Here is a 27,213-nt window from a genome sequence, read left to right as displayed (position 1 = left end):
TTGCTGTTCTTGAAATGAACTAATGGTTAATTAATTGTTTGACCAATGAAAAATGTCATATATCATGACCTGAAGTTTGTTACACCGAGTTCTGGCAATTTTCTGAAAGGAATGCGTTTCAAAGGCTATGTCCACCAACAGTGTAGCAGGTTGTAATGATAGGCTACAAGTCATAAAAGGAAGCATACAAGCTACTATCATAACGTGCTTTTTCTAAATGAAGAGGAAAAATACTGCTGAAACCAGTGTTATGATGACAGTGGAGCAGAAATGTGTGCGTTGAATACAAGGAGGTTAAGTCTAATTCTTAGGTAAATGAAGTTCAACAGTTAAAAAATGTGTGTATTTTGTATGTTTGAAATGCAATAGGAAGCTTACATAGCACTCGATTCATTGGCAGAACATGGGAACCCCTGTACAACCATCAGGGTCCTGAGTGCAGCCTCTCGCCTCTCATGGCCCTTAGGGCTTTGGTTGCCTGGGCTTAGGGCCAGTTTTGGTGCAGCTGCCTGCCCTTGAATCTGACAGCTGTGTGGGAAGAGCTTTGTAAGGAAAAGCTATGATAAGCAATGGCTTCCCCACCTCTTTGCTTTCAGACTTCCCCTCTCCTCTTTGAGCTACTCTGCAGCTCTGCCAGTGCCTGGCCATGTGCCGCACTGATTCAAGCCCTGACGCACTGACTTCATCTCCTGGCTTGACCTTATCGCCAGGTCAGCTGATGGTCCAGATGAGCAGACTGGCATGGCTCACCTTAGTCGGTACTGTGGGACATATCAGTGAGGTTCATGCCTTAGTGCCAGTTTACCACGCCATTCATTTTACACATTGTACTACCTCTTCAGTGTACTCTTCCAAGACCTGATTAGCTCCTATTCTTTGAGATGAGATAGGAAGAAATACATGCTGTATTCAAACATGAAGCACCATGGATATCTGTAGTGGCAAAATGTTACTTTCAAAATTATTGATTCTTACTTAATTCTGTAGTAATTCTTAGCATTCTGCTTGCCTGTTTTGATTGCTTTTAAACACTGAGTTGATACTTACAGGAGGTTTTCCAAAACAACTTTCCAGCAAGAGAATAGCTGATTTGTTGCCCTTTATTGTATAGTCATGGAGCTGTTTTTTTCCAGAAGCATTTTATCACTTACAAAGTAAGTTCTCCCATTCTAAACTAAGCAAATTCTACAGATAATTTTCCAGGATGTCCTCTTGGCAGCATGTTGAAGTTAGTTCTGTTGCAGAGAAATAACAAATCACTTTTCAGAGTTTAATATTAAAGGAGAAGTTGACCATTCAGCCATAAATAGGAGAAATCAGTTATAGCTAGAACTCTGTCATTTGGAGCTTCAGAACAGTGCTTCGGACATTGCACTGAGAATGTGAACTTCACTGATAAAGACGTTTCCAGTATTCCCAACAGAAGGTACCACCAGGATCCCACTGTTTCCTTTTAAATAATTCCACTGTTTTTTTTTTCATATGAAATCCATTTTTTGTTTGTTTGTTCCTAAGTAAATTTAATGTCCTAGTTTCTGTACGTCTTCCAAAGTCTGGCAAAATCAGGGACTGTATTTATAAAGGAAGGTATAAAGGTAATTGTATAACTCTCTCCTGTATTCATTTGCTCATTAAACAGAAAAGTGTCATGAGAGATCACTGAGGAAATCTTTTGGGCAGAATAGTGCTGTCCTCTAAAATGAGAAACATGTATCGACATTGATTTTGGCCTCAAAATTTTCCTGCTGATTTTCCACTGATGAGGGCAAGGTCCAGCTGATACATAGTAGGAAACAACTTCCCAGCAGCACTCCGAAGACCTGAACGAAAGAGCATGAAATTTAACTAGAGGTGATGCCTTCGGTTGTCCTGGTATAGGTTCCCATAATACCATTCAAAGCAGTTGGGATCTAATCAGTATCCTTCCATCAAAGGAAAAGATAATCCTTCCTGATGAGAGAAACTAGGCATCCACAGGAGCTACACTATATTGTCCTCTGGCTAACCATCTTAATAAAGTTGCAGCTGGCTGGATGACTGATTGTGTATGTGTTTATACTTACAGCTTGCCTGCCCATCTCCACCGCACAGAAAATCATGGCTTTTCACCACAACTGAGTCTATCTGAGGATCAGTTGTTTCACTCCTCCTCCTCCAGAGCTGCAGATGGTACCAAGGCCTGTCGGTTCGAGTTTCCTATGGCTTCCTCAGTCTGTCTGAACTAATCAGCCTCCAGGAGAGAAGTTATTTGAGGTTACTCCTCTGTACAGGGTCTTGTCACTGAAACAGCCCCAGCACATTATGGTTTCTTTTGCAGTGAAAAAAAAAAGAATTTTTAAGGAGTTAGTTTAATTTTCCCCACTAAGTACAGCATTTAGCATGATTTCACTTGATTAAAGTAATTATACGCATGGTGCATATTCATCTTCTTGCTTCTTTTGAAAGGCTAGAAATTAATGCAAATATAGAAATGGACTGTAGTTATATATGAGGGGGATTTAACGCGGAAACCTCTAATAGGTTTTTCAAGTTCTATGGCTAACCCAAACATTCCATTGCAGTGTCTTGTCCTAAAATTAGCAAATGTTGCAGGGAGGGTGTGGTAAGTGGAAATGTTCATGATTAAACGAAGTGATGTGGTCTTAGGATACTCATCTCTCTCTATTCACTATATTCTATGTGGCGTGCTCTAATATAACAGCCTCAATATTTTTCAAAGCAGATAGTAGCCACGTGAGCTCTTTCCTTTTTCATTGAAGGATGGAAAGAAGAGACCTGAAATTTTGTGTGCGAAGCTATTCTTATTGCTATGAACAAAAAATGACTGTGCCTTACAGTGAGAGTTATCTCTGTGAACTAGATTTATATATCCCTGTCAAAAGCTAACCATATTTATAGTGTACCAAGATGTAAATCTTTCTGGGTAAAAAAGGTGGGGGGTGGGGGGAGTGAGGAAAGAGGAGCATGTGCAGGTGGCATAGAGCTTAAAATGCATCAAAGCCATTATCAGAGTATCTTCAAATGAAAAAAGGCTATTCTGGATCTACTAATTGTCAAAGGCAAATGTAACCTTTTAGGCTTATGCAATAAGGTTGCCCTTTTTAAATGCAGAAGTTTCTATTTAGATCTCTTTTGTTGAAATAAAAATCAGGATACATGCAAACTCTGTACAGGAGAACATGAAAAGGAGAGAAAGGTCACCCTTTCAGAGGGAGTCTAGAAGTGTTTGCACAGTCAGCATCTGGAAGGCACTAGCTACCTGGACCAAATGGGCAGATTAGATCCTGGAAACCTGTGTGCTTTCGCTCTGTTGTCCACATCACTTTGTGGCACAGGACCTTAAAAGCACCCTGATGTTAGCAACCGAGACTTGATCAACCTATGTCTGGAAAATGGTATGATCCCAGGTTTACCAAGGTGTAGCAGGCATGAGATTCTCTGATTTCTCTCCAGACACTTTGTTATGCCTGCAGTGGACCAAAAAGGAATACAGACCGTATAGCAGACTCTACCTGTGGTCACAGTCTGTAAGATGAGCTGGGTGCTTGGTGTCATAGTTGTTGATCACTCCTCTGTTCCTCCAGGCTCGTCTTTTGCCCTGACAGTGCATCATAACTTAGCTTGTCAGAGCATGCTGCCATGGTGAAATAAATGTTAGCTGACTGCCTCAAAGGAGTGTATTGTAGTGGGATGTGTGGCTCAGACAGGGGAAGTGTGAGAGAGTATTACTCACTGGTTTGTTGTTTAAATGTGACAGAGGAGGCCCTATTTAGAGTGCAGCATTGGCACACCTTAGACAACAGTGGGGAATGAAGCCATTTTAAAAGCTTAGTTTAAACAATCCCACCAAGGACACCTTTGTGGAGAGCCCCACAGGACCAGGCTACTGCAGCAGCAGCACCAGAATGGCCGGTGGGCTCCTGAGCCTCTTCATAGTTGTAGACAGAAATAAGACTCATGCCTATGAATTAGGTTACAGTCCTAAATTTTATTAGAGCATTAATAATAGGGAATTAATGTGAAATCCTTTGACACCATCTACACTTCACGATTTTGTTGTGAATATTGTGCTGTAGGAAGTTTCCAGAACATGGCAGAAATTAAAAGGTATTAGGATATGAGAGTAACAGATTATGACAGCCTAAGAAGAGGTCAGAATGCAGCACTGACATTTTGAAGCATATGTTCACATATCTTGAATATTTCTTGTGAGTAATAAAACTGAGGTATTTATCCCTGCTGGCTGCTAATTATCTTGTGGTATTTTTCATGAGGATAGCATAATTAAGCTATGTGTCCTAACTTCAGTAACTCTTATCTGCCATTCTTATTTCCCCATGTGCCTTTCACTTGTCTGCAGCACTTCTTGTGCTTTTAGTTTCTTTACCTGTAGCTTTCTTTGCAGGTAAAATTAATTATGCATCCTGGACTTTACTATACAGTCAGTACTTGACAGCACATACTACATTGGTTTTGTTCAATTAAATCCTGTTGAGAGTCTTGGTGTAAACTATGTGATCTCATGTTTTACTGTTGGGTAACCCCAGGATTCTCAAATACTAGCCTTTTGTGACTGTATGATACATTATATCTAATCTAGTAGGAATCCTGGCTGACAAGAGGCCCACATATTGCAAAAGTTCACAAATTCTGTCAGCTTGGAAGACCCTCATCTGAGTGCCTCACAGGATTTAAAAGAAAAGAAATAACTTCTTTTCAAACGTATGAGGAAAGTAACTGCAAGTCTTAATATGTTTTAAAAATCATATGTAGATTGGTGGAAATAAACAAGAGCAACAAGAAAGGATTCTACAAGTACCTAAAGAGGAGAGGAAAGGAAAGACTAGTGAAAATGTAGGCCCGCTGCTGAATGGGGCAGGAATACTGGGGACAAATAACATGGAACAGGCCGAGGTATTGAATGCCTTCTTTGCCTTAGTCTTTGCCAATAAAACTGTCCTTCAGGAATCCCAGGCCCCTCAGACCAGAGGTAAAGTCTGGAACAGGGAAGACACCCTCCATGGAGGAGCACCTCCAACAAACTGGACGTATATAAGACCATGGGGTCTGATAGGTTGCACCCACAATTGCTGAGGGAGTTGGCTGGTATCTTTGCAAGGCCACTCTCAATTAACTTTGAAAGGCTGTGGCAACTGGGAGAAGTTCCAGAAAACTGGAAGATAGCAAATGTCCCTCCTATCTTCAAGAAAGGCAAGAAGGAAGGTCTGGGGAACTACAGCCCGGTGAGTCTCACCTCAGTCCCTGGGAAGGTGATGGAGAATATCCTCTTGGGAACCATTTCCAAACACATGAAAAACAATGAGTTTATGGGGGATTTATGAAGGGGAAATCATGCTTCACCAACCTGATGATAGCCTTCTACAATGAGGTGGCTGGCTTGGTGGACAAGGGGAGAGCAGTGGATGTTGTTTACCTTGAATTTAGTAAAGCCTTTGACACTGCCTCCCATAACATTCTCATAGACAAGCTGAAAAAGTACGTGTTAGAGAAGTGGATAGGGAGGTTGGCTGAAAACTAGTTTAAGGGCTGGGCCCAGATGGTTGTGATCAGTGGCACGAAGTCTGGTTGAAGGCAAGTGACTAGCGGTCACTTGATTGATACTCCAAGTATCAATATTGGGGTCAGTACTGTTCAATATCTTCATTAAATGACCTGGGTGCTGGGACAGAGTGCACCCTCAGCAAGTTTGCAGATGGTACAAAACTGGGAGGAGTAGCTGACATACTGCCACCCAGTGAGACCTCAACAGGCTGGAGAAGAGGGCTGACAGGAAACTTGTAAAATTCAACGAAGGGAAATTAAAAGTCCTGAAACTGGGGAGGATCAACCTCATGCACCAGTACAAGCTGGAAATTGGCCAGCTGGAAAGCAGCTTTGCAGAAAAGGCCCTGGGAGTCCTGGTGGTCACTGAGCTGACCATGAATGATCTATGCAAAGATCTTGTGGCAAAGCAGGGCAGCAGTATCCCAGGCAGCATTAGGGGAAATGCCAGCAGATGGAGGGAGGTGCTCCTTCTCCTTTGTTCAGCAGTGGTGAGGCCACACCTGGAGCACTGTATCTAGTTCTGGGCTCCCCAGTACAAGTGAGACATGGGACTAGAGGGTGTGCAGCAAAGGGCCACCAAGATGATTAAGGGACTGGAACTCTCTCTCTGTGGAGAAAGGCTGAGAGAGCTGAGACTGTTCAGCATGAAGAAAAGAAGGCTTGGGGGAAGGGGGGAATAAGCACAGTATTTTAGAGTAAAATTATCTTTAATTTTGTTTTCTGTATTTTTCTAGATCACATGTTTACTTGTAGTTTTTGTCCATTTCATGCATGATAAACTTACTTTTCCTGCGTCATGGATTTTCCAACTTAAACCTGATAATACCTAATATTTACTTAATGATTTTATGACTCTTCAGAGTTCTAGCAATCAGTTTTGACAATGAAACTTCTGGCTTAAATTGTAGTTTGTAGCCCACTGGGAACCATGTCTGTCTGTGAGGACTGTCATTACCTCATAAAACACACTCAGTTTTTCACTGAAATTGGTAGCATTTTGTCCTATTCCACTATAATTCAGGGACAGATTATTTGTATAGCACCACTATTTATGATCTATATTGCTTAGAAATAATTTATCTTTGTAGCTGAGCAAATTGCAGTATAATTTCACTGCTCTTGCATAGACCTTTCTCCTGTTTGTAGCTGTGATTTCTGAGTTACAATCTCTCCAATATAAATAATGCATTAGTTCATAATTTAAATGTGACCTATCTTTGCAAGATTGATGACTCACTATAAAGATCTTTTTGAGTAGCTTACAAAACTTCAAGCAGGTTTTGGTAGCTGATTTATCTCTTCTGATCTGAAACTTTTTGTGAAGGTTTGGCTTTTATGTGTTTGACCCAAAACTGCTAAGAGTCTCTGAGTATAATGAAAGGAAGTGACTCACAAGAGAATCAGACTAACATGGGCTCTGCTAGATTATCAAAGTCTAAAATCAGGAACTTAGCATTGTAGTTACAAGATAGGTTTTCTTTGGTGGAAACGCTGACTGACACAGCCCATTTCCCCTTCCGCAGTTCTGGTGGTGTTGATTCTTACAGTTCATAAAGTATCAAGCTTTAAATCCAATCATTGAAATGAACTGTGTTTTAAAGTAGCCATCTAAAAAGGCAGAATTAAAGCCATTGCAGGGACAAAGGAAAAGAGCTACACATTTCTTAAATTGTCTTTGTTACCAAACAATGTCAATAAGGTCACCCTAATTCTCTAATGTCACTTAACAGGTATTTTACACAGAATGACAGTACTGCACAAAGAGACAAGCCAAAGGTAGTCATATCCATGGCTTCCTATTGATGATGATTTCATCATCATGATTTCATCATGATCATGATTGATCTCATCCACTTGAGAGCTCTAAATGAGACAGTGAATCTGTGTATCCAGTAACACTTTCTGGTTCAAAGGAGAAACACTTCCCTCTTTCTTTCCCCCCAACAGCCAAGCATAAAAGAAAGAAAGTTTAAGAAAGGAAGAAGACGACTGTGAAGGCAGAGATAAATTTAGGGTAAATACTAAGTCTTTCGGAATATATCTGAACACTTATTTTTAGCGTAATACAAACCCAGTAAAACCAGAGCATGGATGTATATACTTCAGTGCTTTCAAATGACCTGCACACTGTCTCCACAAGCCCTCATGAAGAACCAAAAGGCATTCTGTGGTTTAAACATTGCATTTATTCTTCCCACACATTCACACTTCATTTTTAGCTCTATATCTGTATATGGAAGTGAAAGACAAAGAATGCTGTTTCCACATAATGGTGTTATTTCTAATTGCATCTAATTTTTTTTTATCAGATATATACATGCCGCTCTTGAACTTGATATCTGTGCAATAACTATACAGCTGGAGTTTTGTCAAAGCCTGAACAATATAACATTTCCTCTCACAGAGTAGTTAAAACCCCATATTTTTCAGCATTTGTCTGGTAAAATATCTCTCGAAGGTATCGAGTAGCCCAGTCACAGTGTAACTCACTGCTGAAAGTATATAGAGTAGTACTCCTCGTTAAAAGATCTAACAAACACTTAACAAACTTTCTCCATTTTCTGATAATTCCCATGCCTTTTTTTAATTCTTAATAAAACATTAAGTATGAAACTTTATACATCATCAAGAGCAGTAAAAGTATGCTTTCCAAGTTTTCTAGACTTCGTAGCAATTTCAGCTGTTGCCATTAAACACTGCTGCAAAACTCTCATTTGCTTTAAGGGAAACAGTACCAGATTGATTTTTGTTTTGTTATTCTAACACTTTAACTTCAAACTGCTTTCATTTGTATAATATGAATCAATTCAGCTTAGTTGTGCCCTGGCCTTGGGTTGCCAGGTGAGTCCTTTGTGCTGATTCCTTTGGGTGTCTCCACCTGGAGCTCTGCACATGTGTCTGGCAGATGGAGTTGCTCTACTATGGTGGAAGGAAGTCACACTTCAGTCCTTTACTATAGAATACTGTAAAAATAAGAGAGAACACTTGTTCACTTATCATACAGTTTGAAGAAACACATTGTCTATTTAAAATATTATGGTAGGAAATTCAGAAATAAATGGCTAAGACTTTTAAGAGTCTTTCTATTTTTAGGAAAAAAGTCAAAGATCAGCAAACTCTTCTAAGTTATTAGGATAATTTAATTGTGAATACCAGTAATAATATTTTGAAAATATTATTCACATTTTAAGTATTTATTGGCAAGTTTGATGTGGTATCCAATAGACTGGAACAGAAAGCCACACAGGTTACCACTTTCACACTTGTTTCACTTTTCATTGCTCTTTTTTTTTTTTTGAAGTATTCGAGAAGTAGTAATCTTGAGTTATTAAATCTTAGTTTACTGTATTTCTGAACTGAAGCTTTAAACTTCTCATCCATTGTAGATGGGCTCAGTTAAACTATGATGAATTCTTCTTAAGTGGGTTTGACATAGCTTGCTCAAATCCCTGATTTCTAATGTGGAGAGCCATCCACCAAAAATGGGGGTTTATGAAAGTCTAAGAATAGTTTAGCAGAATTTGATTCATCTGACACAACTTTTTAATATAATTTAATTCATAATCTTGTACTGAAAAATGTAAAGAATGGCTCTACCATGCCTCACTATGCAATTCCTCATTGTGACCTTGATTTCCATTCTCCATACCTGAACACTGGAGAGCAAATAAAAAATACCTTCACATGAAACATTGAAATGTGCAATTGCTACAGTGATCAAGGAGGGGAATAAGAAGTACTTTTTTTCCAAACCTGGAACATTTCCTTTTGCTATTGACCATTTTCTGCGTTATCTGTGTAGAAAGAAAAGCTTTCCTTATTTGCCTTTTCAGCTTTGTTTTGCAGACCTAGATGTAGGTCCTCGTTCATCAAAACCAGGAACCACAGGCACCTACCAGGGAACCTATCTCAGAAATTCTGTTTTAGCAAAGCTTTATAGAATGACTATGGATTCCACAAGACACTTTCAAAGCTTCGCTGGCTTATTTCTGTTGGACAAATTCACATAAATAACAAAACCCTAGTTTAATTTCACCAGATCAGATTTGTAAATGCTGATTCATAGGGTTTGCTTTGTCCTTGATTGAGAAACACTCTTTCTGGCTACAGCACAGCATTAGTACTCAGGCTACATCCTAAGCATTAGCACTGTGAGACTTAATCCACCTGTACACGTGTTCCTTCACTACAAGGACCTGAGTAAATCATGCATATCTGAGGACACCCTGTAAATACAAACATTCAATGACATTAACAAAATGTTGGGTTCCACAAAGATTTTTATGATATTATTCAGGATTCTTTTGCCTGATCAGGAATATTCATGGCAGTAAGAGGTAGAAAAAAGAGAGAATAGCAGACCTGGAGTAATATGCCAAGTTGGCTAGATAGATACACTGCTGGTATTTTTAATGTTCACCAGGACGCCAGCTAGGAGAGCAGGAGAAAACAATACTTGTTCAGAATCTGGGGGATGGGAAGAGAGCAGTGTATGTGGAAGTCAGGACTTAAAATCAAGTCAGGTCAGGATAAAAAAATTGAATGTAGGGCACATTTTCACGTGAGCCTGAAAGTACAGAGTCAAAACATTTTAGGTAAAGTAAGGGCGGAAAGAACGGGTCATGTATGCATGCCTGTGGTGCCGGACCAGAGGTTACTGCAACTGAGACCTTTTGTTACAGCTTACCATATTTACTATTTTGTAACTACAGCTCAGCATAGACATGACTGAACATCTTGGGGTACCCCTTCTCTGCACTGATCACTCCTGCTGCACATAAATGTAAGCAAATCATTTGGGAAAGAGGGAAGAGCTACAAAGCTCTTGATACCAAGCAACATTCAGTAAGAAAAGACTTGACCACAGGCCTAGTGGATGAAGGAAAGTCTGTGGATGTTGTCTACCTGGACTTTAGTAAAGCCTTTGACGCTGTCTCCCACAGCATTCTCCTGGAGAAACTGGTGGCTCGTGGCTTAGACAGGTTTACTCTTCTCTGGGTAAAGAACTGGCTGCATGGCCGAGCCCAGAGAGTTGTGGTGAATGGAGTTAAATTCAGTTGGCGGCTGGTTACAAGTGGTGGTACAGACTTGGGGAAGAGTGGCTAGAAAGCTGCTCGGCAGAAAATGACCTGGGGGTGCTGGCTGACAACTGGCTGAATATGAGCCGGCAGTGTGCCCAGGTGGCCAAGAAGGCCAACAGCGTCCTGGCCTGTATCAGAAATAGTGCGGCCAGCAGGACTAGGGAAGTGATTGTGCCCCTATACTTCGCACTGGTGAGGCCGCACCTTGAATCCTGTGTTCAGTTTTGGGCCCCTTAGTGCAAGAAGGACATTGAGGTGCTTGAGCGTGTCCAGAGAGAAGAGGAACGAAGCTGGTGAAAGGTCTGGAGAACAAGTCTTACGAGGAGCAGCTGAGGCAACTGGGGCTGTTTAGCCTGGAGAAGAGGAGGCTGAGGGGAGACCTCATTGCTCTCTTCAACTACCTGAAAGGGGGTTGTAGTGAGGTGAGTGTTGCTCTCCCAAGTAACCAGCGATAGGGAGAGAGGAAATGGCCTCAAATTGCACCAGGGGAGGTTTAGATTGGATATTAGGAAAAATTTCTTTACTGTGAGAGTGGTCAGGCATTGGAACAGGCTGCCCAGGGAGGTGGTGGAGTCACCATCACTGGAAGTGTTCAAAAAATGTGTGGACGTGGCACTTCAGGACATGGTTTAGTGGGCATGGTGGTGTTGGGTTGATGGTTGGACTTGATCTTAGAGGTCCTTTCCAACCCTAATGATTCTGTGATTCTATGTTGTTTCAGCATTTCTTTCCAATCTCTTGTATAACAGGGAGATGAAACAGCAGGGATTGCTGACATGTTTTCACAAAGCTAAAGTTAAGGGGCGAGCACTAACTAGACAGAGCAAAATTTTAGGAGAAAAAAAAGTTTTTAGGTAAAGCCATTAATGAAATGGACAGCCTATTTGCTTAAGGATAATAAGCTAAACCAGCTAGTTACCATTCTGGTTAATGTGTGTTTTATAGTGAACAAAATACTGAGGAAGACTCTTCTACTGAAAGGCAAGTAACCAGATATCATCTTAAGAATTTAATAAGCCTTTGATTGCTGCAAGGTCCACATTGTGTATATGAATCTTATTTACTTATCATTAATCTTGGATTATTATTTTAGTAATTTATACCATTAGCTACTTTAATCTTACATTACATTAATCTTGATATTTGTATCCATATTGTATTGGAATGTAAATAGTGATTGTTGGTGATTTAATTTTACTTTGAGCAGCTGCATGCCTTGCAAAAAACTCCAAAGAAATTAAGACAGCATTTTTATAATACCTGTGCATGTAGTGATTAACACTTTCTAACTGAATATGTTTTATCTCTCTAATAATGAACATAAAGCAGAAACTTATTATGGCAAGTGAATGGAATAAAACAATTACATGTTTTTGTTTTCATGACTACTTCTGTAATATTTCATTATCAAAACTGTTGGCTAAAAAGGAAGTTTTCTGCAAGACTCACACTGTGTTTATCATATAGCTGTAAATAGTTAAATAGTTAAACAATGAAAAGATTTATCATTTTTGGAGCAGTGACCACAGTTCCTTCTTTTGTACATAGGCACCACATCTCCTTGGATAAAAGGTGAACAGAAGGCTTTATCAGATAACCATGAAACAGTCAAAACACCTTGAGTTTAAAAAAAACAATATTAAAAACCGAGACAAAGAGATCGTTTTCAGTGCTGGTATGCAAGTGCAAGTATCCTGACACGGAAATTAGTTTCATGCTTCATGATACAGTTTCATGCTTCCCACAACAGTGATTTCATTGATCCAGGCAATAGGTCTCTTAAACAACTGGTGTCAGTCCTCTTTCTTTGGAGTTTTAGTATGCTTAATACTTGTGCTGCAATTGCTGTTGTAAGCATTTTACAGCCTTTGCCAAGATGTCATCTTTCCCCATCCTGGCTTTATCATTCTCCTCTGTTTTAAACTTTTTTACAAAAGTACAGTCTGTCCCAAAAGTTAGTTCAATCTGACATGCCCCAGATTTCTCTTTACACTCCTTTACAGAGTGAGTGTTCTGTACTATTATCCAGAGCTATCCTCTTACAGTTCCTCTCCAATAAAACACCAGATTTCAGTTAATACTGAATAGACTTATTAGATCTACTCTTTAGGTGCAGTCCCTGAATCACTTTTGAGAAACCATTTTATTTAATTTAGTGCATTGACCATCTGTTTTAATCTTATCCGAAGATACATGTACAGTGTGAACAACGGCACTTGAGGTTGCTCGTCTCTTCCCTGTCCTTCTTGGAGTTTGTGTTGTTTCCATATTGTCTTGCTTTGAGTAGCCCTCCAATTTCTGTTTTTGTAACGGTTTGGTTCCCCCAACAATGCTCACACTTGTGATTAAACATTTCATTTTCTCCACATTTTTTTCTCACACAGTTTTGTCTTCTACACACAGTTTCTCTCTGTATCTGGTTTTCATTTTTTTTTAATTTCTATTAAATTTCTTTCTTAGCATTGATGCACCCAGTGGTGCACAACCAATTTAGATTGTCCCTATATCAGATCTACTGACTTTCAGGCTACTTTCTTATCCACAGTTCAGTTATCAGTGCCACTATCAAAGCTGCACAGCTTCCTTCAACAATTTTCTTGCATGCTTCAACCCATTGCTCCCTCAAGAAAATACTTGGAAATATACTTTCAACTTGAAATAGAGACTTGGAAGGTGTTATTACTTGGCGTGGTAGAATGTAATCCATATAGTATATTTTAACATAAATTTAAAAAAAGAAAAATTATTTTAAACTAAAAAAAGACACTCTTAATTTTGAATGTGTCAAATGACACGTTTCAAGAATTTCAACATGTTTTCCAACATTGTTTGAGTTGAGATATTAATCAAATCTGGCCCTTTCCACTGAACAGTCTGTTCCAAGAAAGTGTCAAAAATTTCATGACAAACATCTGGAAAGCAAAATATTGTGCAAGGATTTTTCTTTCTTTTCCTCTTCTGTTTAAAATAAAACCTCTAAAACCATCTACCAGCCTGTCCTTACTCTCCTGGAATACTAAGTGATAAGCCAGTTGCATGAATTATTTCAAAATCCATGCTGGCAGTATACTACTATTTCCTTTCTGGCTTATGCTTTGTACGCTTAATTTCTGGAGTAAATTTTTGTAACTGAAATATAAACCCTTGAGAAATCAAAGCTTATAATAAACTGAAATACTGACAGAGCCTGAATGATGGTGCCCAAATTGCAGGGCTTGAAAAGCAGAAAAGTAGAATCAAGAGCTTGTAAACTACTCTAAATTATAGTCTATCAGTTTTTCTATAGGGCAATCACAAGACCATTTAAACAGAATAACAGATTCCCAGCAATGAGCTATTTGTAATTAAAATTAAGCATACCAGGATTGTGTCATTACAATTTTTACACGTTATTAAAACAGTTGTATTCTCATTGTTACATTTTCCTTAAAACCATTTTTTGCTTTTAATATGAATTGTTTTCTTGAAAGCACTGCCCATTTGCAAAAGCTTGGAGTTGTCATCATTCTTGGAAAAAGCACATGTGTATGTTTATGCATATTGCATGTAGGTGTATGAACACACATGCACATATGTGCATGTACTTACACCTATTTATTACTTCAACAGAAAGCCTTCTGGCTTCAAAACATTTCATTGCACAAGTTCTAGGTTATAAATGAGTTGTTTGTTACTTACTGTACATATCTGTTTTCAGCAAATTGAAAATTAATTGAATAACAGGTTGAGAGTAGAGCGTTGTATTAATATATTTATCACAGAGCTGTAACTGCACTGCATCAGAGCTGCTAATTCATTGGCACATCCTTGCTTTTGATGTCTTTAAAGCAGAGTACAACACTCATTATATTGCAATTTATAAAAATGTTTTAGGGCTTCTATAAAAGAATAAAATACTGATGTGCACTAAGGACACACACAGAGGACGGGGATAAGTCAGTTGAGCCTATATGTGTCATATTTTATATGTGATATTTTAGCTGAGTATATTGCTGTTTGTGGTGGATGGCAGAATCATCATAGTAACAGAGAAAAAGCAGATTGTGTAGGTTTTAGCAGGTGAGATAAATATACTCTGTGATGATCTGGAGGAGAATAGCGTAGTTTAAAAACATAACTAATTTCTGTGTTTCTATTTTTTTATCATTGCTGTTCCTGATGACTGGAATGATAAGAAGGAGGAAATTCCACTGTGATAACATCCTGTGCAAATATAAATTAAAATCCTTTTACTGTTCCAAAAATCTTGCATACTGAAAAGATGTGAAAGATGAATAGAGAAAGGGGAAAGTGAATATGCATATTACATTGTCTCTAATGAATGAACACGCATCATTAAGATTTGTGGTTTTATGGGTCATCTCAGGGAGGGTGTTCCATGTGAAATAAATAAACCATGTGTGAATGCCATCTACATCTGATTCATTCATGATTGATAGAAGTCAAATTTCATTTCATGACTCAGAGAACCTAGTCTATACGTCCTTGCCAATACTTAGCAAACTAGGAGTCTGTGAGGATGTACAGCAAGAAAAGCATGCTGACCTCAGCTGTTCCTCTGTGGTACAGTGGGATAGCTAGAAGTCTTGGAATGTTTGTTTTTGCTCTACTGAGAAATAAGGAAGATTTGAGTTTCGCTCAGAGGCAGGAGAAATTAGCGTCCTTGACTTATGTGTTCTGCTAGGGATTTAATAATGAAACTGGCATTTACACCAGTTGTCATTTATAAATGTCTCAGAAACATTAACTTCCATTTCAGGTTTGCTTCGTTGCATAGACTGTGTGTTCTGCTTTACTGCCAAGACGATGTTTTTGTTTTGAAGGGGAAAAACCTTCACTGTTTAGGCAGAAAGTGTTTTCTACAATGCTTACAGAACAGACTCTTTTGGTCATATGGCTACTGGAACCATGCACTGGAATTAACAATTTATAATCTAAACATTAATGCAAGATCCACCATTTCTGTCAAGACGTCAGGACTTATCCTATCTTTACCTCCAAATCAGTGCTTGTAAGATAATTGATTTTCTAGGGAAGCTTCCAATTTGTGTCTATTCACAGTGAAGAAAGTGGCCAGATTCCTGACAGTAATGATGGTAAAGAGTAAAATACAAAAATGTCACAAGTCATTCATGCCAGGCAAGTAAAATACCACTTGCTGTTGTGAGCTTTTTAGGAGTACCAGCATTCTGTAATATTTTTAAATAAAAGCTGTTAGGCAATCGGCAGTTTATGAGGTCAGCATCACTTTCGTTGTGATAAATCATGTATTACCTCAAGTTTCCTTTAAACCACAATGCCGTAACAACAGCTGGGACATTGACTTTCAATATGTTCAACTCAAAACCTACCAGTTATGAAATATAGCTCCATCTCATTATGTCATAGCCAGACAAGTAAAATAGGATGTTAAGCCAAGACCATACTTATTTCAAGAGTAGTTGATGGCATCTTATAGCTCCATGACCATCAAGATAATTCATATGCTATGAATTTGCAAAGCAAGACATATAATAGGTTGTGCTTTTTTGCATATGATATATCAGGATTTTTATCACCTATTTGAAGATCAACATGGGATAGCTGTTGTCCCTGATTAAGACACTAGGGACCAAAACAAATAAAGCAAAAAATAAGATCTGTTATGGTCTGCACCAAGAAGTGGAAGGGTGGCATAGCCAAGGACTATGACAGCCCAGGCCTAGTGTTGATTGATGCAGCAAGGGGCTTTTAAAAGCCCCTTGGTTACAAAATCATCCATCAGTTGTGTAATTGTCTTTATTTCTGAGCAATTTACATTACAGGAAGAAACATAAAGATTTCTAATTATCAGTTTCTGTATTCCCCAAAAGATAAATTTAGGAGTAAACTAATTTAAAACAAAGCTCTATAAAATTCTGTATATGGCTGGTGATTCAATGCATGATCACTCATGTTTATTAGAGGGGAATATAGTAGTCATTGTTCTGTATTATATAGACTGCTCACTGGTCTATGTGCTCTGATAATTATAATCTTCTAAAGAACATGAGAAACTTTCTCCAAATGCCTAACATGGATCATAAAGTGAAGTTGATGTCATAAAATCTCAGGAGCTGTATTTGATTCAAGCTGTAAAATGCAGAAGTAATAAATAATTAACAAGACACCAAAGAATCAGTTTTATGGTTTGTTCTTAAGCCTAGACAGTATGTTCTTTACCTGTTTGAAATAGCAAAAGAGAGGCGATTACACAAAAACAACATTAATCCAGTCAAGATTTTGAACGGGGCAATACCTGAAAAGGTTTAAAGATTTCTTCAGAAAGTTAGTGAGGAAAAACCATGAGATTCTTCTGGGGATTCTCAGTGCTTAACACACCTTCTCATATCCCCAAGAGGGCTGAATTGTGCCACATTGGCACAGTTAGGTTAATAACTAACTGCCACTTCTTCTATGTGGTTGTCTAAATAATAAACTCAAATACACCAGTCTGAAAAAATGTTACTCAGAGTAGCTCTCATCTGCTCTAGAAATCCTTAACCTGGTTACTAACTAGGCAAAGCTTGTCACCGTGTAAGGAAAAAAGTTAAATAAAAACCCACTGGAGATCGTACTTAGTAGCTGGCCTTTCAAAACAGTGTATTCTTCCTTTTGTTTTGACCCCTTCAACAGACTTAAGATAGTATTTAAGATGGATAGATGCAGATGTCCGTATTTACACCAGCTGAAGACCTGACCCTGAATTTGCCGACTAAAACATTGTGCAACATAGATTGTCTTTTTAATGCAGCCTGTTTTATTTATTTATGAAATTGTGTTTTTATCCTCTGCCTCTGTAGGATTATCACAGCATAGTCCAGTTTGCAGCTTGGGGACTGGATTTAGCCCATGGGTCATTTCCACCCAGTTTATCTTGTTGTTCCCCACTGCCTTGCCCTGCCCCAGAGATGGAGAATAGCTAAGCAAGTGCTGCCCAATACACAATTACCTCCTGCCACAGCTCCACTCAGAGCTGGTCTGCTGTTAACAGGAAGCAGTTGCTAGGAACTGACAGAAGGGATACCAGGGCTCGGAAATTCCCTCTTGTTAGCAGCTGCAGTAGCTTCACCCTCCCCTGCCTTGCTTCAGCAAAAGTGGCAACAGTTTTGCTTGGACAGAAGTAGATGTTCAGCCATCAGCCACCGTAGATCTAGGTTATGCATAGCAGGTGCAGGAGGTTTTCATGCAGCAAATGCCGAAAACTGGGTTATCCAGGTCCTGCAATTGCTGAAGTGGAAACCAGCATGATTTCACTTTAAGGACCTAATTTGTGAAGTGCTCTTAAAAGTAAAAGCTGTAGAAAAGAAATGAATAATAAGTGTCTACATTGTTGTTATCAAAATAAAAACTGCATAAATCCAAGAGGATTGCTTAATCCAAATGAGTTAACTGTGATATTTTTCTTTATGCGTTAGTCATTCATTAATTGTTCTAATGCAAACAGCTTAGAATAGCACCCTGTTGTTCTGAAAAGAACACTGAGAAACTCTTTAGCAGCCTTTTCTAGGAACGTGGCCTAAAGGAACTTTGCTTAACCAAATGTCACTGCGTATTTTAATACTGAATTGCTCTTTGTAAATCACAGTGTTTAAAAGTGCCAAGCATTTTGTTCTGATTTCATAACAGAACAAGTTTGATAATGTCTACCAAAAAAACATGAAGGCCTTGTATTACAGTAAGTGATAAAGAAAGGCTAGGTCCTTTTCGTTCAGGAGGGATTGTTTAGTTCTGCCATTGTTAATTATATGCATCTGTGCACAATTAGGTTAGAAGTCAGAAGCAAATGAAACTAATGTGGGAGTTACTGTGAATCTGAATTAATTTTACAGTTCCTCCCATCTGCCCTTTGTGTTGCTTTGCCTGAGAGATCCAAAACCTGTTGCTGAAAATCTCTAAGTCAATTTAAACACTTGTTACATTGTAAGAAATAAGAAGGAATCTTAAAGGTCAGATCAGCTGGTTTTACTTAGGACACTCTGAAAATCAGGGACTCTCTATGGAATGGGTAATTTTAGTCTGATGCTGTTATAGTAGGATTCTGCAATAGCAAAGTGTCCTTAATTGGATTATCTTATTATTCAGTCTTACTTTTACCATGGAGAGTGGAATGCATTCTATTGCTCATTAAAGAGCATATCCTGAACATATTGTGAGGATTTCTTCATGGGTCTTTCATATCACTGTCCTGCATATACCCACATTATGAGATCCCTTTTTCTTCTTTTTTTGTTGTTGTCAATAGGATGATTGGTTGACTTAGCATCACTGTATGTGGAATTCCCCAGATCCCTTTTTGTGGATCTGCTGCCTGGAAAGACTCTTCCCCCACACCCCAGTCATTCCTACATTAGTTTTGGACTTCTTGCATGCTCTGGTTGTATTAAGCATCTTGTGTTTCAGTCTAGTTTCTCAAAATAGTCTCTGTTTATAACCTGCAGTCCTCAAAAGAGCAGCCTCTCTCAGTTTCATATCTTCATGCAGAAGAAACACTTCATATCAGTCCCAATTTATTTGACACAGGCAGTTCCCTATATGCTTCTGGCAGAGGGAGGCTGGCCAGATGACACCTCATTCTGCAGTTCTGTTGCCATATTTCCATGGGGCTCACAGACATTCCCTGTGATCTGACATCTGCATATTTACTTGTGATGGGGGAAAGACTCTTAGTAAAGATGGAAGGTGGAAGTAACCTGATTGATGATAAAATAATGTCTGAACCACAGTGCAGTTCTTGGTTGCTCCAAGAATTTGGGAAAAAATTGGGAAAAACAGTGTTTGTGGCAGATGATGTGAGCATCCTGTTCCCAGTTTTCTCTCTTGGACATTCTCAAGTAGGGAGAAACTTAGTGGTTTACTAGATGTTTGTATATAGCATCTCTGAGGAAATGTTAAAGCTTCAGGCAATGTTAAACCTTCAGTGCATGGACAGACCATTTGTATTCCTTGTGCAAAGTGTATGTGGGCAGACAGTAAGGAAAAAAGTGTGACATACAGTTTTTCCTCATCCTACTGGAAGATCGGAGTTACAATCTGTAGTTTTAAAACATAAACAGTTTATTAAAACAGATTTGTTACAAATAATTTCAACCAGAATTAACTACAGATAAAGTATAAAGGAGGCCAGTTTTCCAAGTGGTGTGGACATGGTGGTTTGGAGAAATGCCATGTATACTTTTAATGAGGAGGGCAGTGTTGAACATCAGAAGGAAAGGAAGAGAATGTAATGTGTTTTATTTAGGAATGTAAATTTGGTCTATTTCTTTTGTCTGTGTTATGGAGGAGGGAAATAAGGGGTTATTCTAGAGAATACAGTTACAATATTTAAGATAAAAGGAGGTGAAAGTCTGTGAGTTGACTCCTACCACAGCTGAAAGCAAGGCAACAAATGACCTGCTTAGTGGATGAAGGAAAGGCTCTGGATGTTGTCTACCTGGACTTTAGTGAAGCCTTTGTCACCAGTTCCCACAACATTCTCCTGGAGAAACTGGTGGCTCATGGCTTGGACAGGTGTATTCTTTGCTGGTGAGAAAACTGGATGGATGGCTGGACCCAGAGAGTTTTGGTGAATGGAGTTAAATCCAGTTGGCAGCTGCTCACAAGCGGTGTTCCTCAGGGCTCAGTTTTGGGGCCAGTTCTGTTTAATATCTTTATCAATGATCTGGATGAGGGGATCGAGTGCTCCCTCAGTAAGTTTGCAGACAACAGCAAGTTGGGCGGGAGTGTTGATCTGCTGGAGGGTAGGAGAGCTCTGCAAGGGGATCTGGACGGGCAGGATCAATGGGCAGAGGCCAACTGTATGAGGTTTAGTAAGGCCAAGTGCTGAGTCCTGCACTTCGGCCACAACAACCCCATGCAATGCTACAGGCTTGGGGAGGAGTGGCTGGAGAGCTGCCCAGCGGAAAAGGACCTGGGGGTGCTGGTTGACAGCCGGCTGAATATGAGCTGGCCGTGTGCCCAGGTGACCAAGGCGGCCAACAGTGTCCTGGACTGTATCAGAAATAGTGTGGCCAGCAGGAGTAGGGAAGTGATCGTGCCCCTGTACTTGGCACTGGTGAGGCCGCACCTCAAATCCTGTGTTCAGTTTTGGGCCCCTTAGTGCAAGAAGGACATTGAGGTGCTTGAGCATGTCCAAAGAAAGGCAATGAAGCTGGTAAAGGGTCTGGAGAACAAGTATTTTGAAGAGCAGCTGAGGGAACTGGGCTTGTTTAGCCTGGAGAAGAGGAGACTGAGGGGAGACCTTATTGCTCTCTGTAGTTATCTGAAAGGAGGTTGTAGTGAGATGAGTGTCAGTCACCTTCCGACAAGTACTTACACCTTTACTTTTAAGTAGCAAGTAATAGGACAAGAGGAAAATGGCCTCAAGTTGTGCCAGGGGATGTTTAGATTGGATATTAGGAAAAATTTCTTCACCAAAAAGCTTGTCAAGCATTGGAACAGGCTGCCCAGGGAAGTGGTTAAGTCACCATCCCTGGAGGTATTTAAAAGACATGTAGATGTGGTGCTTAGGGACATGGTTTAGTTATGGGCTTGGCAGTGCTAGGTTAATGGTTGGACTTGATCATCTTAAAAGTCTTTTCCAGCATAAACAATTCTCTGATTCCATGATCGATACCAGTTATTATTGAGGAATTTCACTCAGATTAAATACTGATAATGAGTCAGCAAATAAAAAAGAAATTAAGGAATAACAGTTACTTAGGATGATAACAAAGTAAGCAGGCACCAAGAATACATCAAAACTAATTAGATAGTAATTGAGAAGACAGTCCTGTTTAATAATACTAACATGTCATATTGTGGCCCTTAAAAAAGAAAAAAAAAAAAGCATGTTTTTGTATTATTAGGTGACAGAGTTAACCTCATTTAATTTAACAAATGGGAAGAGAGAGAGACAGATTACTAGGCACCTATTAATCTGACTTTAGTAGTCCTACTGAGCTTTTGAAGAAATGAAGGAAAGAGTAATTAAATACCTGGAAGTAAATGGAAGGTAGAGTAAAATGCAGCAGATATTTATCAACAGTCGATTGTTCAGGATTAACCTGCTCTCCTTCTCTGATAAAGCACAGTAGTTTTTTCTGAGACAGGAGAAATGCAATAGATTTAGTTTGTTAGATATCAGTAAAACTTTTGATATACTATAATGATGGAAATTATTAGTTAAACCAGGGATGATGAAGTTCAAGAGACGAATTGCAAAGTGAGTTGTGAAATGACAAATGGAATTGCCTCACAATTTATACTGATGGGTTAACAGCTGGCTGAGAGATTAGAGTTGCTTAGAGATCAGTGCCAGCTGATCCTTTTTAATGCTTCGACCTTGGTTCAAAATTAGGAATATCTTGATTAAATATACTGATGATACAGATTCAGCCTAGAAAAATAAGCAGAAAGGTTTGGATGACACCATGGAAGTTAATAGTACAGAGTAATGCTGTTAACAACAATAACAAGAATTTCTGTATAAAGGTGGAGCATGTTGGTTGGAGGTGATTGAAGAGAGGAAGGATGGGAAAGTACTGAAGCTATTTAATGTACTGAGAAATCTCAGGATGACTTCAAGCCACTAGTTGGAGGTAGACAGGAAAATGCTATATATCAAGCAAAATATTTTCAGTAGAGAAATACAAAAATATTGATCAACTGTGAAATCACAAAATGTTGGTAAGACGTCCTTCAGAATACTCATTAGTGCAAGAGACAATAGAGCTATAAGGAAGAAAAATAGAAAATCTGTTTTCCAAGAGAAGACTTGTTTTCATAAAAATACAGACTGTGAGAAGTTATGATTGCTCTCTTACAAAGTCATAAGATGTAAATCCCAAAGAACAACAAAAGTTGTTTAGAACACAATTCAATGTTACTAAATAAAATATCAAGCAAAACAGCATCTGTAGACCCTCTATGAATAAATTTTAGATTGGAAATTAAAAGTGTGTCACACTTGAAGGCATGGAGTTCTAGACCTTCCTTTCAAAAGTAGCCATAGAGCAAGAAAATTCTCCCAATGGAGTCGGCAAGATTTTGTAAGCAGTAGTATTTAAAATATATGTGTTCACAATGGGAACGGACACAACTCCGTGACTAGGAACTCACTCCCAGTTCTTTGTTTTGTGGCAGCTTCTAACTTCAGAGCCTGGTTCAGGAGGGAAGTGCAGTTTTGAAGCTATTTTTTTCTTTATGTATTGCAGCCTTATTCCTGAAAGGACACTAAAGAATGGAATTGTCTAGAAACACAGTCTTTTAATATGAATGAACTGCAAATAGAGCATGCGTTGGTTTTGAGTGTATACGTTTTGTGTATATATTAAATTATAAACATGAAGTAGATAAACTATATGATTGCATATGATTAAATAATTTTACAAATACAAATTTCTTAGCAAATTGTATACTGAAATACATAGGCAAGGTACCTTCTATCTTACCAGTATTTGTACCTTACCATCACTCTAAGGCAAGAAAAGTGTTTGAAGGATAATGGAGTTCACAGTTCGAAATTATATTCCTCTTGATACCTCTACTGAATTCATAGGTGTTTGGGGTTTTTTTAATTTTTATATTCTGGCTACCAGAAATTTCCTGTAAACTCTGTTGTAGTGGGTAAGGTTTGTCCAAAAACTGAACAGATGAGCAGCAGATTATGTTACAGAAGTTTGTGAATGGATTTAATAGAAAAAAGAAAATAGATCTTATAATTCTATCTGATAAAATAAACTAAAACAAAATTGAGGATGGAGGGAGGACTTAAGGAAATGATCCTATAGTCTGATTTAAACTCCAGTAAGAACTAATATTAAGATATTATTTCTTTCTATCTCCTTCTTTCTAACTACATCATATTTAGAACAGGGAAAAGCAGATGAATAGGAAAGAAATTTTGCAGATGCAGACTAGGCTAGTCCAACTATCATACTAGAAGTATAAAAATAGTATCAAGGAGTTTGCTGAATACCTCTGTTTTTATGACTTAATATGCTCCATTATACAGATAAATATCCATTATACAGCTAAATATCTGTTTTTCATATTTCCCTAGATTAAGTAATTTACCTCAATTATATAGTCAATAATGCAGTATCTTTACTAGTTATGCTACAATAAAAGTAAGTTATACCGCACTAAAATGTGAAACTTAGTTGCTAGCATTACCTGAGACTTCATATAAATAAATAGCGGAATTCACATAGAAAAATGTTTAGTTTAGTCATTGGAAAAATACTCTTAAAGTGATGTATGTTCAAATGTAAATGAAGAAGAAAATTCATCAAAAGCAGTTATTTTGAAAGGCTGGGAAAAAAAAACTTATTCAGATTTAGGAACTTCTGTAGTTCCTAAATGTATATCTTTGAATAAAAGTTATTTTTATGAGATTATTTTTGGAATGTCACTGCTCTCTTCTTTCCCTCCTTTTGTACCCACCAGCTATGAATTCATACAAATTGGAAATAATTTGGGTGTTTAGAAATGTGCTATTATATGCTCTTTATTTTCTTCTGTGGTGTTGAGAACACAGCAGAAAGTCATCACCTATTAGCTGAATAGCAGTAATCAGCTCTATCTGTGCATTTAGCCTGCCACACTTACAAAACTAAATGAATTTGCTTAAACCATGTTGAAAACATAGTTTATTGAACTGTGATAATTGCCTCAGGTAGTTTCACTGTATTTTACTGTGAAAACAAAAATTTTAATGCTTTGTTTCTTGCTTTAGAAGAGCGTTTCTTTAAGCACTATTTTTGACCAAGCCAGTGTTTTCTGACCTTTTTGAAAAAGAAAGAATGGGTAGCCTCTTGAACACTACAGGCTGGTACAGGATGTGAGACATCTATATTGAGTATATTCTAAGATACTTGTACTGGCATGTATAAAACCAAAAATCTTTTTTAAAACTGAGTACACAACATTCAAGTCTCTGATGCATATCATGACATACGTTATTCTTGGTAGCTGAGTCATATATGCCAATGCTGTTAATTGGAACTTGAGGAGACATGAGACCGTAAGCTTATAGGGGGTTCACCCAGACGCTCTCAGTTTCAATAAATTGCTACATAGGAAAGAAAAGCTGTCCTTGGTTGATATTTGAGTATTGTTAACTATCACAGGAATATGATGAAATTCAGATTTATCTTACACATAAGCATACTTAATTTTAATGCATTTATGAAAATATTTTAATTTGTTTGTGTAATAGATGGTCTCCTAATTTTTGTTTCCAATGTCATAATAAAAACTATAGCTCATAAATTAGATTTGGCCAACTCAACATGAAAGAAAAGCTCCTTTAGTTCTTGATCAAAAATACAGGGCCTGTACTGAGTCTGGCTGTAACAAATTTAAAAAGAAAAAAAAAAGATTTTTGTTAATGATGTTTCAAAGCCCTCTCAAAGAAAAGAAATGTAGTAGTTTTCAAGGTGAAGGTACATGGTCATTCCCATTTTTAACTATCTTAAATAGAAAAGAAACTGGCCAACCTCAAGACTTTGAAATAACATTTAGATAACATTTTAAGCAATAAATATATGTTCTGCAATAACTTGGTGTTTGCTGTTCCACTTTTTCTTTTGCATTCCTTCTGCTCTCTAGCAACAGTGTAATGGAGAAGAAAAGCAGGTGAGTGGGAGAAAGGTGAACACCACTTGCCACAAATCACTGTGAAGAAAAAACTTTTACAGTTTTTATACTGAAGCTTATTGTTTGTTTTCATAATGCGGCATTAGTAATTTCCATCCTAGCCAGCAGGCAATCTGTCTCCACTTTATCTCATTGCTGGCAACAGAAAGATAAATAGCAACTCACTGGCATTCTTTCTTTAACTTTCAGTCATTTGTGGGACTAGAGTCCTTGAGGCATAACACCACCTGCACAGCAGGAAGAGGTGTGACTTGTGATGTTCTTTTTTGTTTTGACAGCTAAGCATCAGTTATACGTAGCTTAGTACCCTAATTTATGATGAGTGAATGTATTTCACCTTTATTGCGGTTTTTTGCTATTTGTAAAAGGGCTGCAGCAGAGCCTCGATGAATCATCTTTTGTGCAGTTGTGCATTCAGATATAAATTCTGTTAATCTGCCTAAAATAACAAGGATTAATTACCAGCCAAGGACATGATACACTGCTTGGGCAGCTCACAATTTAGCTGTATGTAAATCTTGATGCTCATTTAGCTTTTTCTTTCTGTCTTTGCTTGTCATCCTGACAGGTGTGTACCCAATCACTGTGAACACGGTGGCAAATGCACCCAGACGTGGGACAGCTTCAAGTGCACTTGCGATGGAATTGGATACAGTGGCGCGACTTGTCATAACTGTAAGCCATCCTTCAGTTTCAAAATTGCAGTGGAGTAGGGAAGAAACTGATGAGTTTTGGTTGAGGTAAAAAGTCAAAGTCTTCCTCTCTGGTTGTTAAAGATCCTAAAACCTTTTTTGAAAGGAGGTGTTGGCTTAATCATACTCCACCTTATCTACATAGGAATGTATTTATATAGCAGTGTGCTGCACCATGCAAAGGACCAAAGCAGTACAGCTCTCTTAGTTGGGTGGACTGAACAAACACATCTTTGGCAATTGCACACTAGAGTTTCAGATGGACATGGTGAATCTGCCCTAAGCTGTTGACTGGTGCTAGAGAGACACTTGTTCAGGTTCCTAATCCGGAAGCGTGTTTATATACTGATTATTTGCCATTCTAAAATCAAATTATTTACTCTGTTGTTATGAGTTTCTCAAATAAGAATATATCCTATAAGTTCCACATGCCCTACATGATAAAACACAGAAAGAAGAGAAAAAGGAACATTTGCTCTGTTTCTGGGTTCTGAACAATGTACATAGAGTCAGCAGCGTGTGTCTTCTATTCCTTAGAGTACTGAGGGAGCTGGCAGGGGAGCTTGCCAAGCCACTCTCCATCATTTATCAGCAGTCCTGGTTAGCAGAGGAGGTCCCAGAAGACTGGAGGCTTGGCAGTGTGACGCCTGTCTACAAGAAGGGCCAGAAGGAGGATGCCAGGAACTACAGGCCTGTCAGCCTGACCTTGGTATCAGGGAAGGTTATGAAGAGGTTCATCTTGAGGGCACTCACAGGCCATGTGCAGGACAACCAAGGGATCAGGCCCAGGCAGCATGAGTTCATGAAAGGCAGGTCCTGCTTGACCAGCCTGATCTCCTTCTATGACCAGGTGACCCGCCTAGTGGATGAGGGGAAGGCTCTGGATGTTGTCTACCTGGACATGAGTAAAGCCTTTGACAGCATCTCCCACAGCATTATCCTGGAGAAACTGGTTGTTCATGGCTTAGACAGGTGTACTCTTTGCTAGGTAAAGAACTGGCTGGACACGAGCCCAGAGGGTTGTAGTGAATGGCATTAAATTCAGCTGGCAGCCAGTCACAAGCGGTGTTCCCCAGGGCTCAGTGTTGAGGCCGGTCTTATTTAATACCTTTATCGATGACCTGGAAAAGGGGATCGAGTGCTCCCTCAGTAAGTTTGCACACAACAGCAAATTGGGCGGGAGTATTGATCTGCTGGAGGGTAGGAAGGCTCTACAG

The 27,213-nt window shown here is 38.7% G+C and overlaps 1 protein-coding gene across 1 annotated transcript in view; it reads left to right on the top strand.

Annotated features, from left to right (window-relative positions):
* Positions 1–27,213, top strand: part of CNTNAP2 (contactin associated protein 2) — a gene marked incomplete at its 3' end in the record, with an annotated part of 1,307,043 nt that overhangs the window by 798,122 nt on the left and 481,708 nt on the right. Inside the window, exon 11 of the mRNA XM_081996846.1 lies at positions 25,873–25,979. Coding sequence (XP_081852972.1) covers positions 25,873–25,979 — 107 coding nt within the window. The remainder of the gene's footprint in view (positions 1–25,872; positions 25,980–27,213) is intronic.

Source organism: Phaethon aethereus, assembly GCF_964289735.1.
Source record: "Phaethon aethereus genome assembly, chromosome: 2".
NCBI classification, from domain to species: domain Eukaryota; kingdom Metazoa; phylum Chordata; class Aves; order Phaethontiformes; family Phaethontidae; genus Phaethon; species Phaethon aethereus.
The sequence above is the reverse complement of the archived record's forward strand: the minus strand, read 5'-3'. Positions and strand labels throughout refer to the sequence as shown.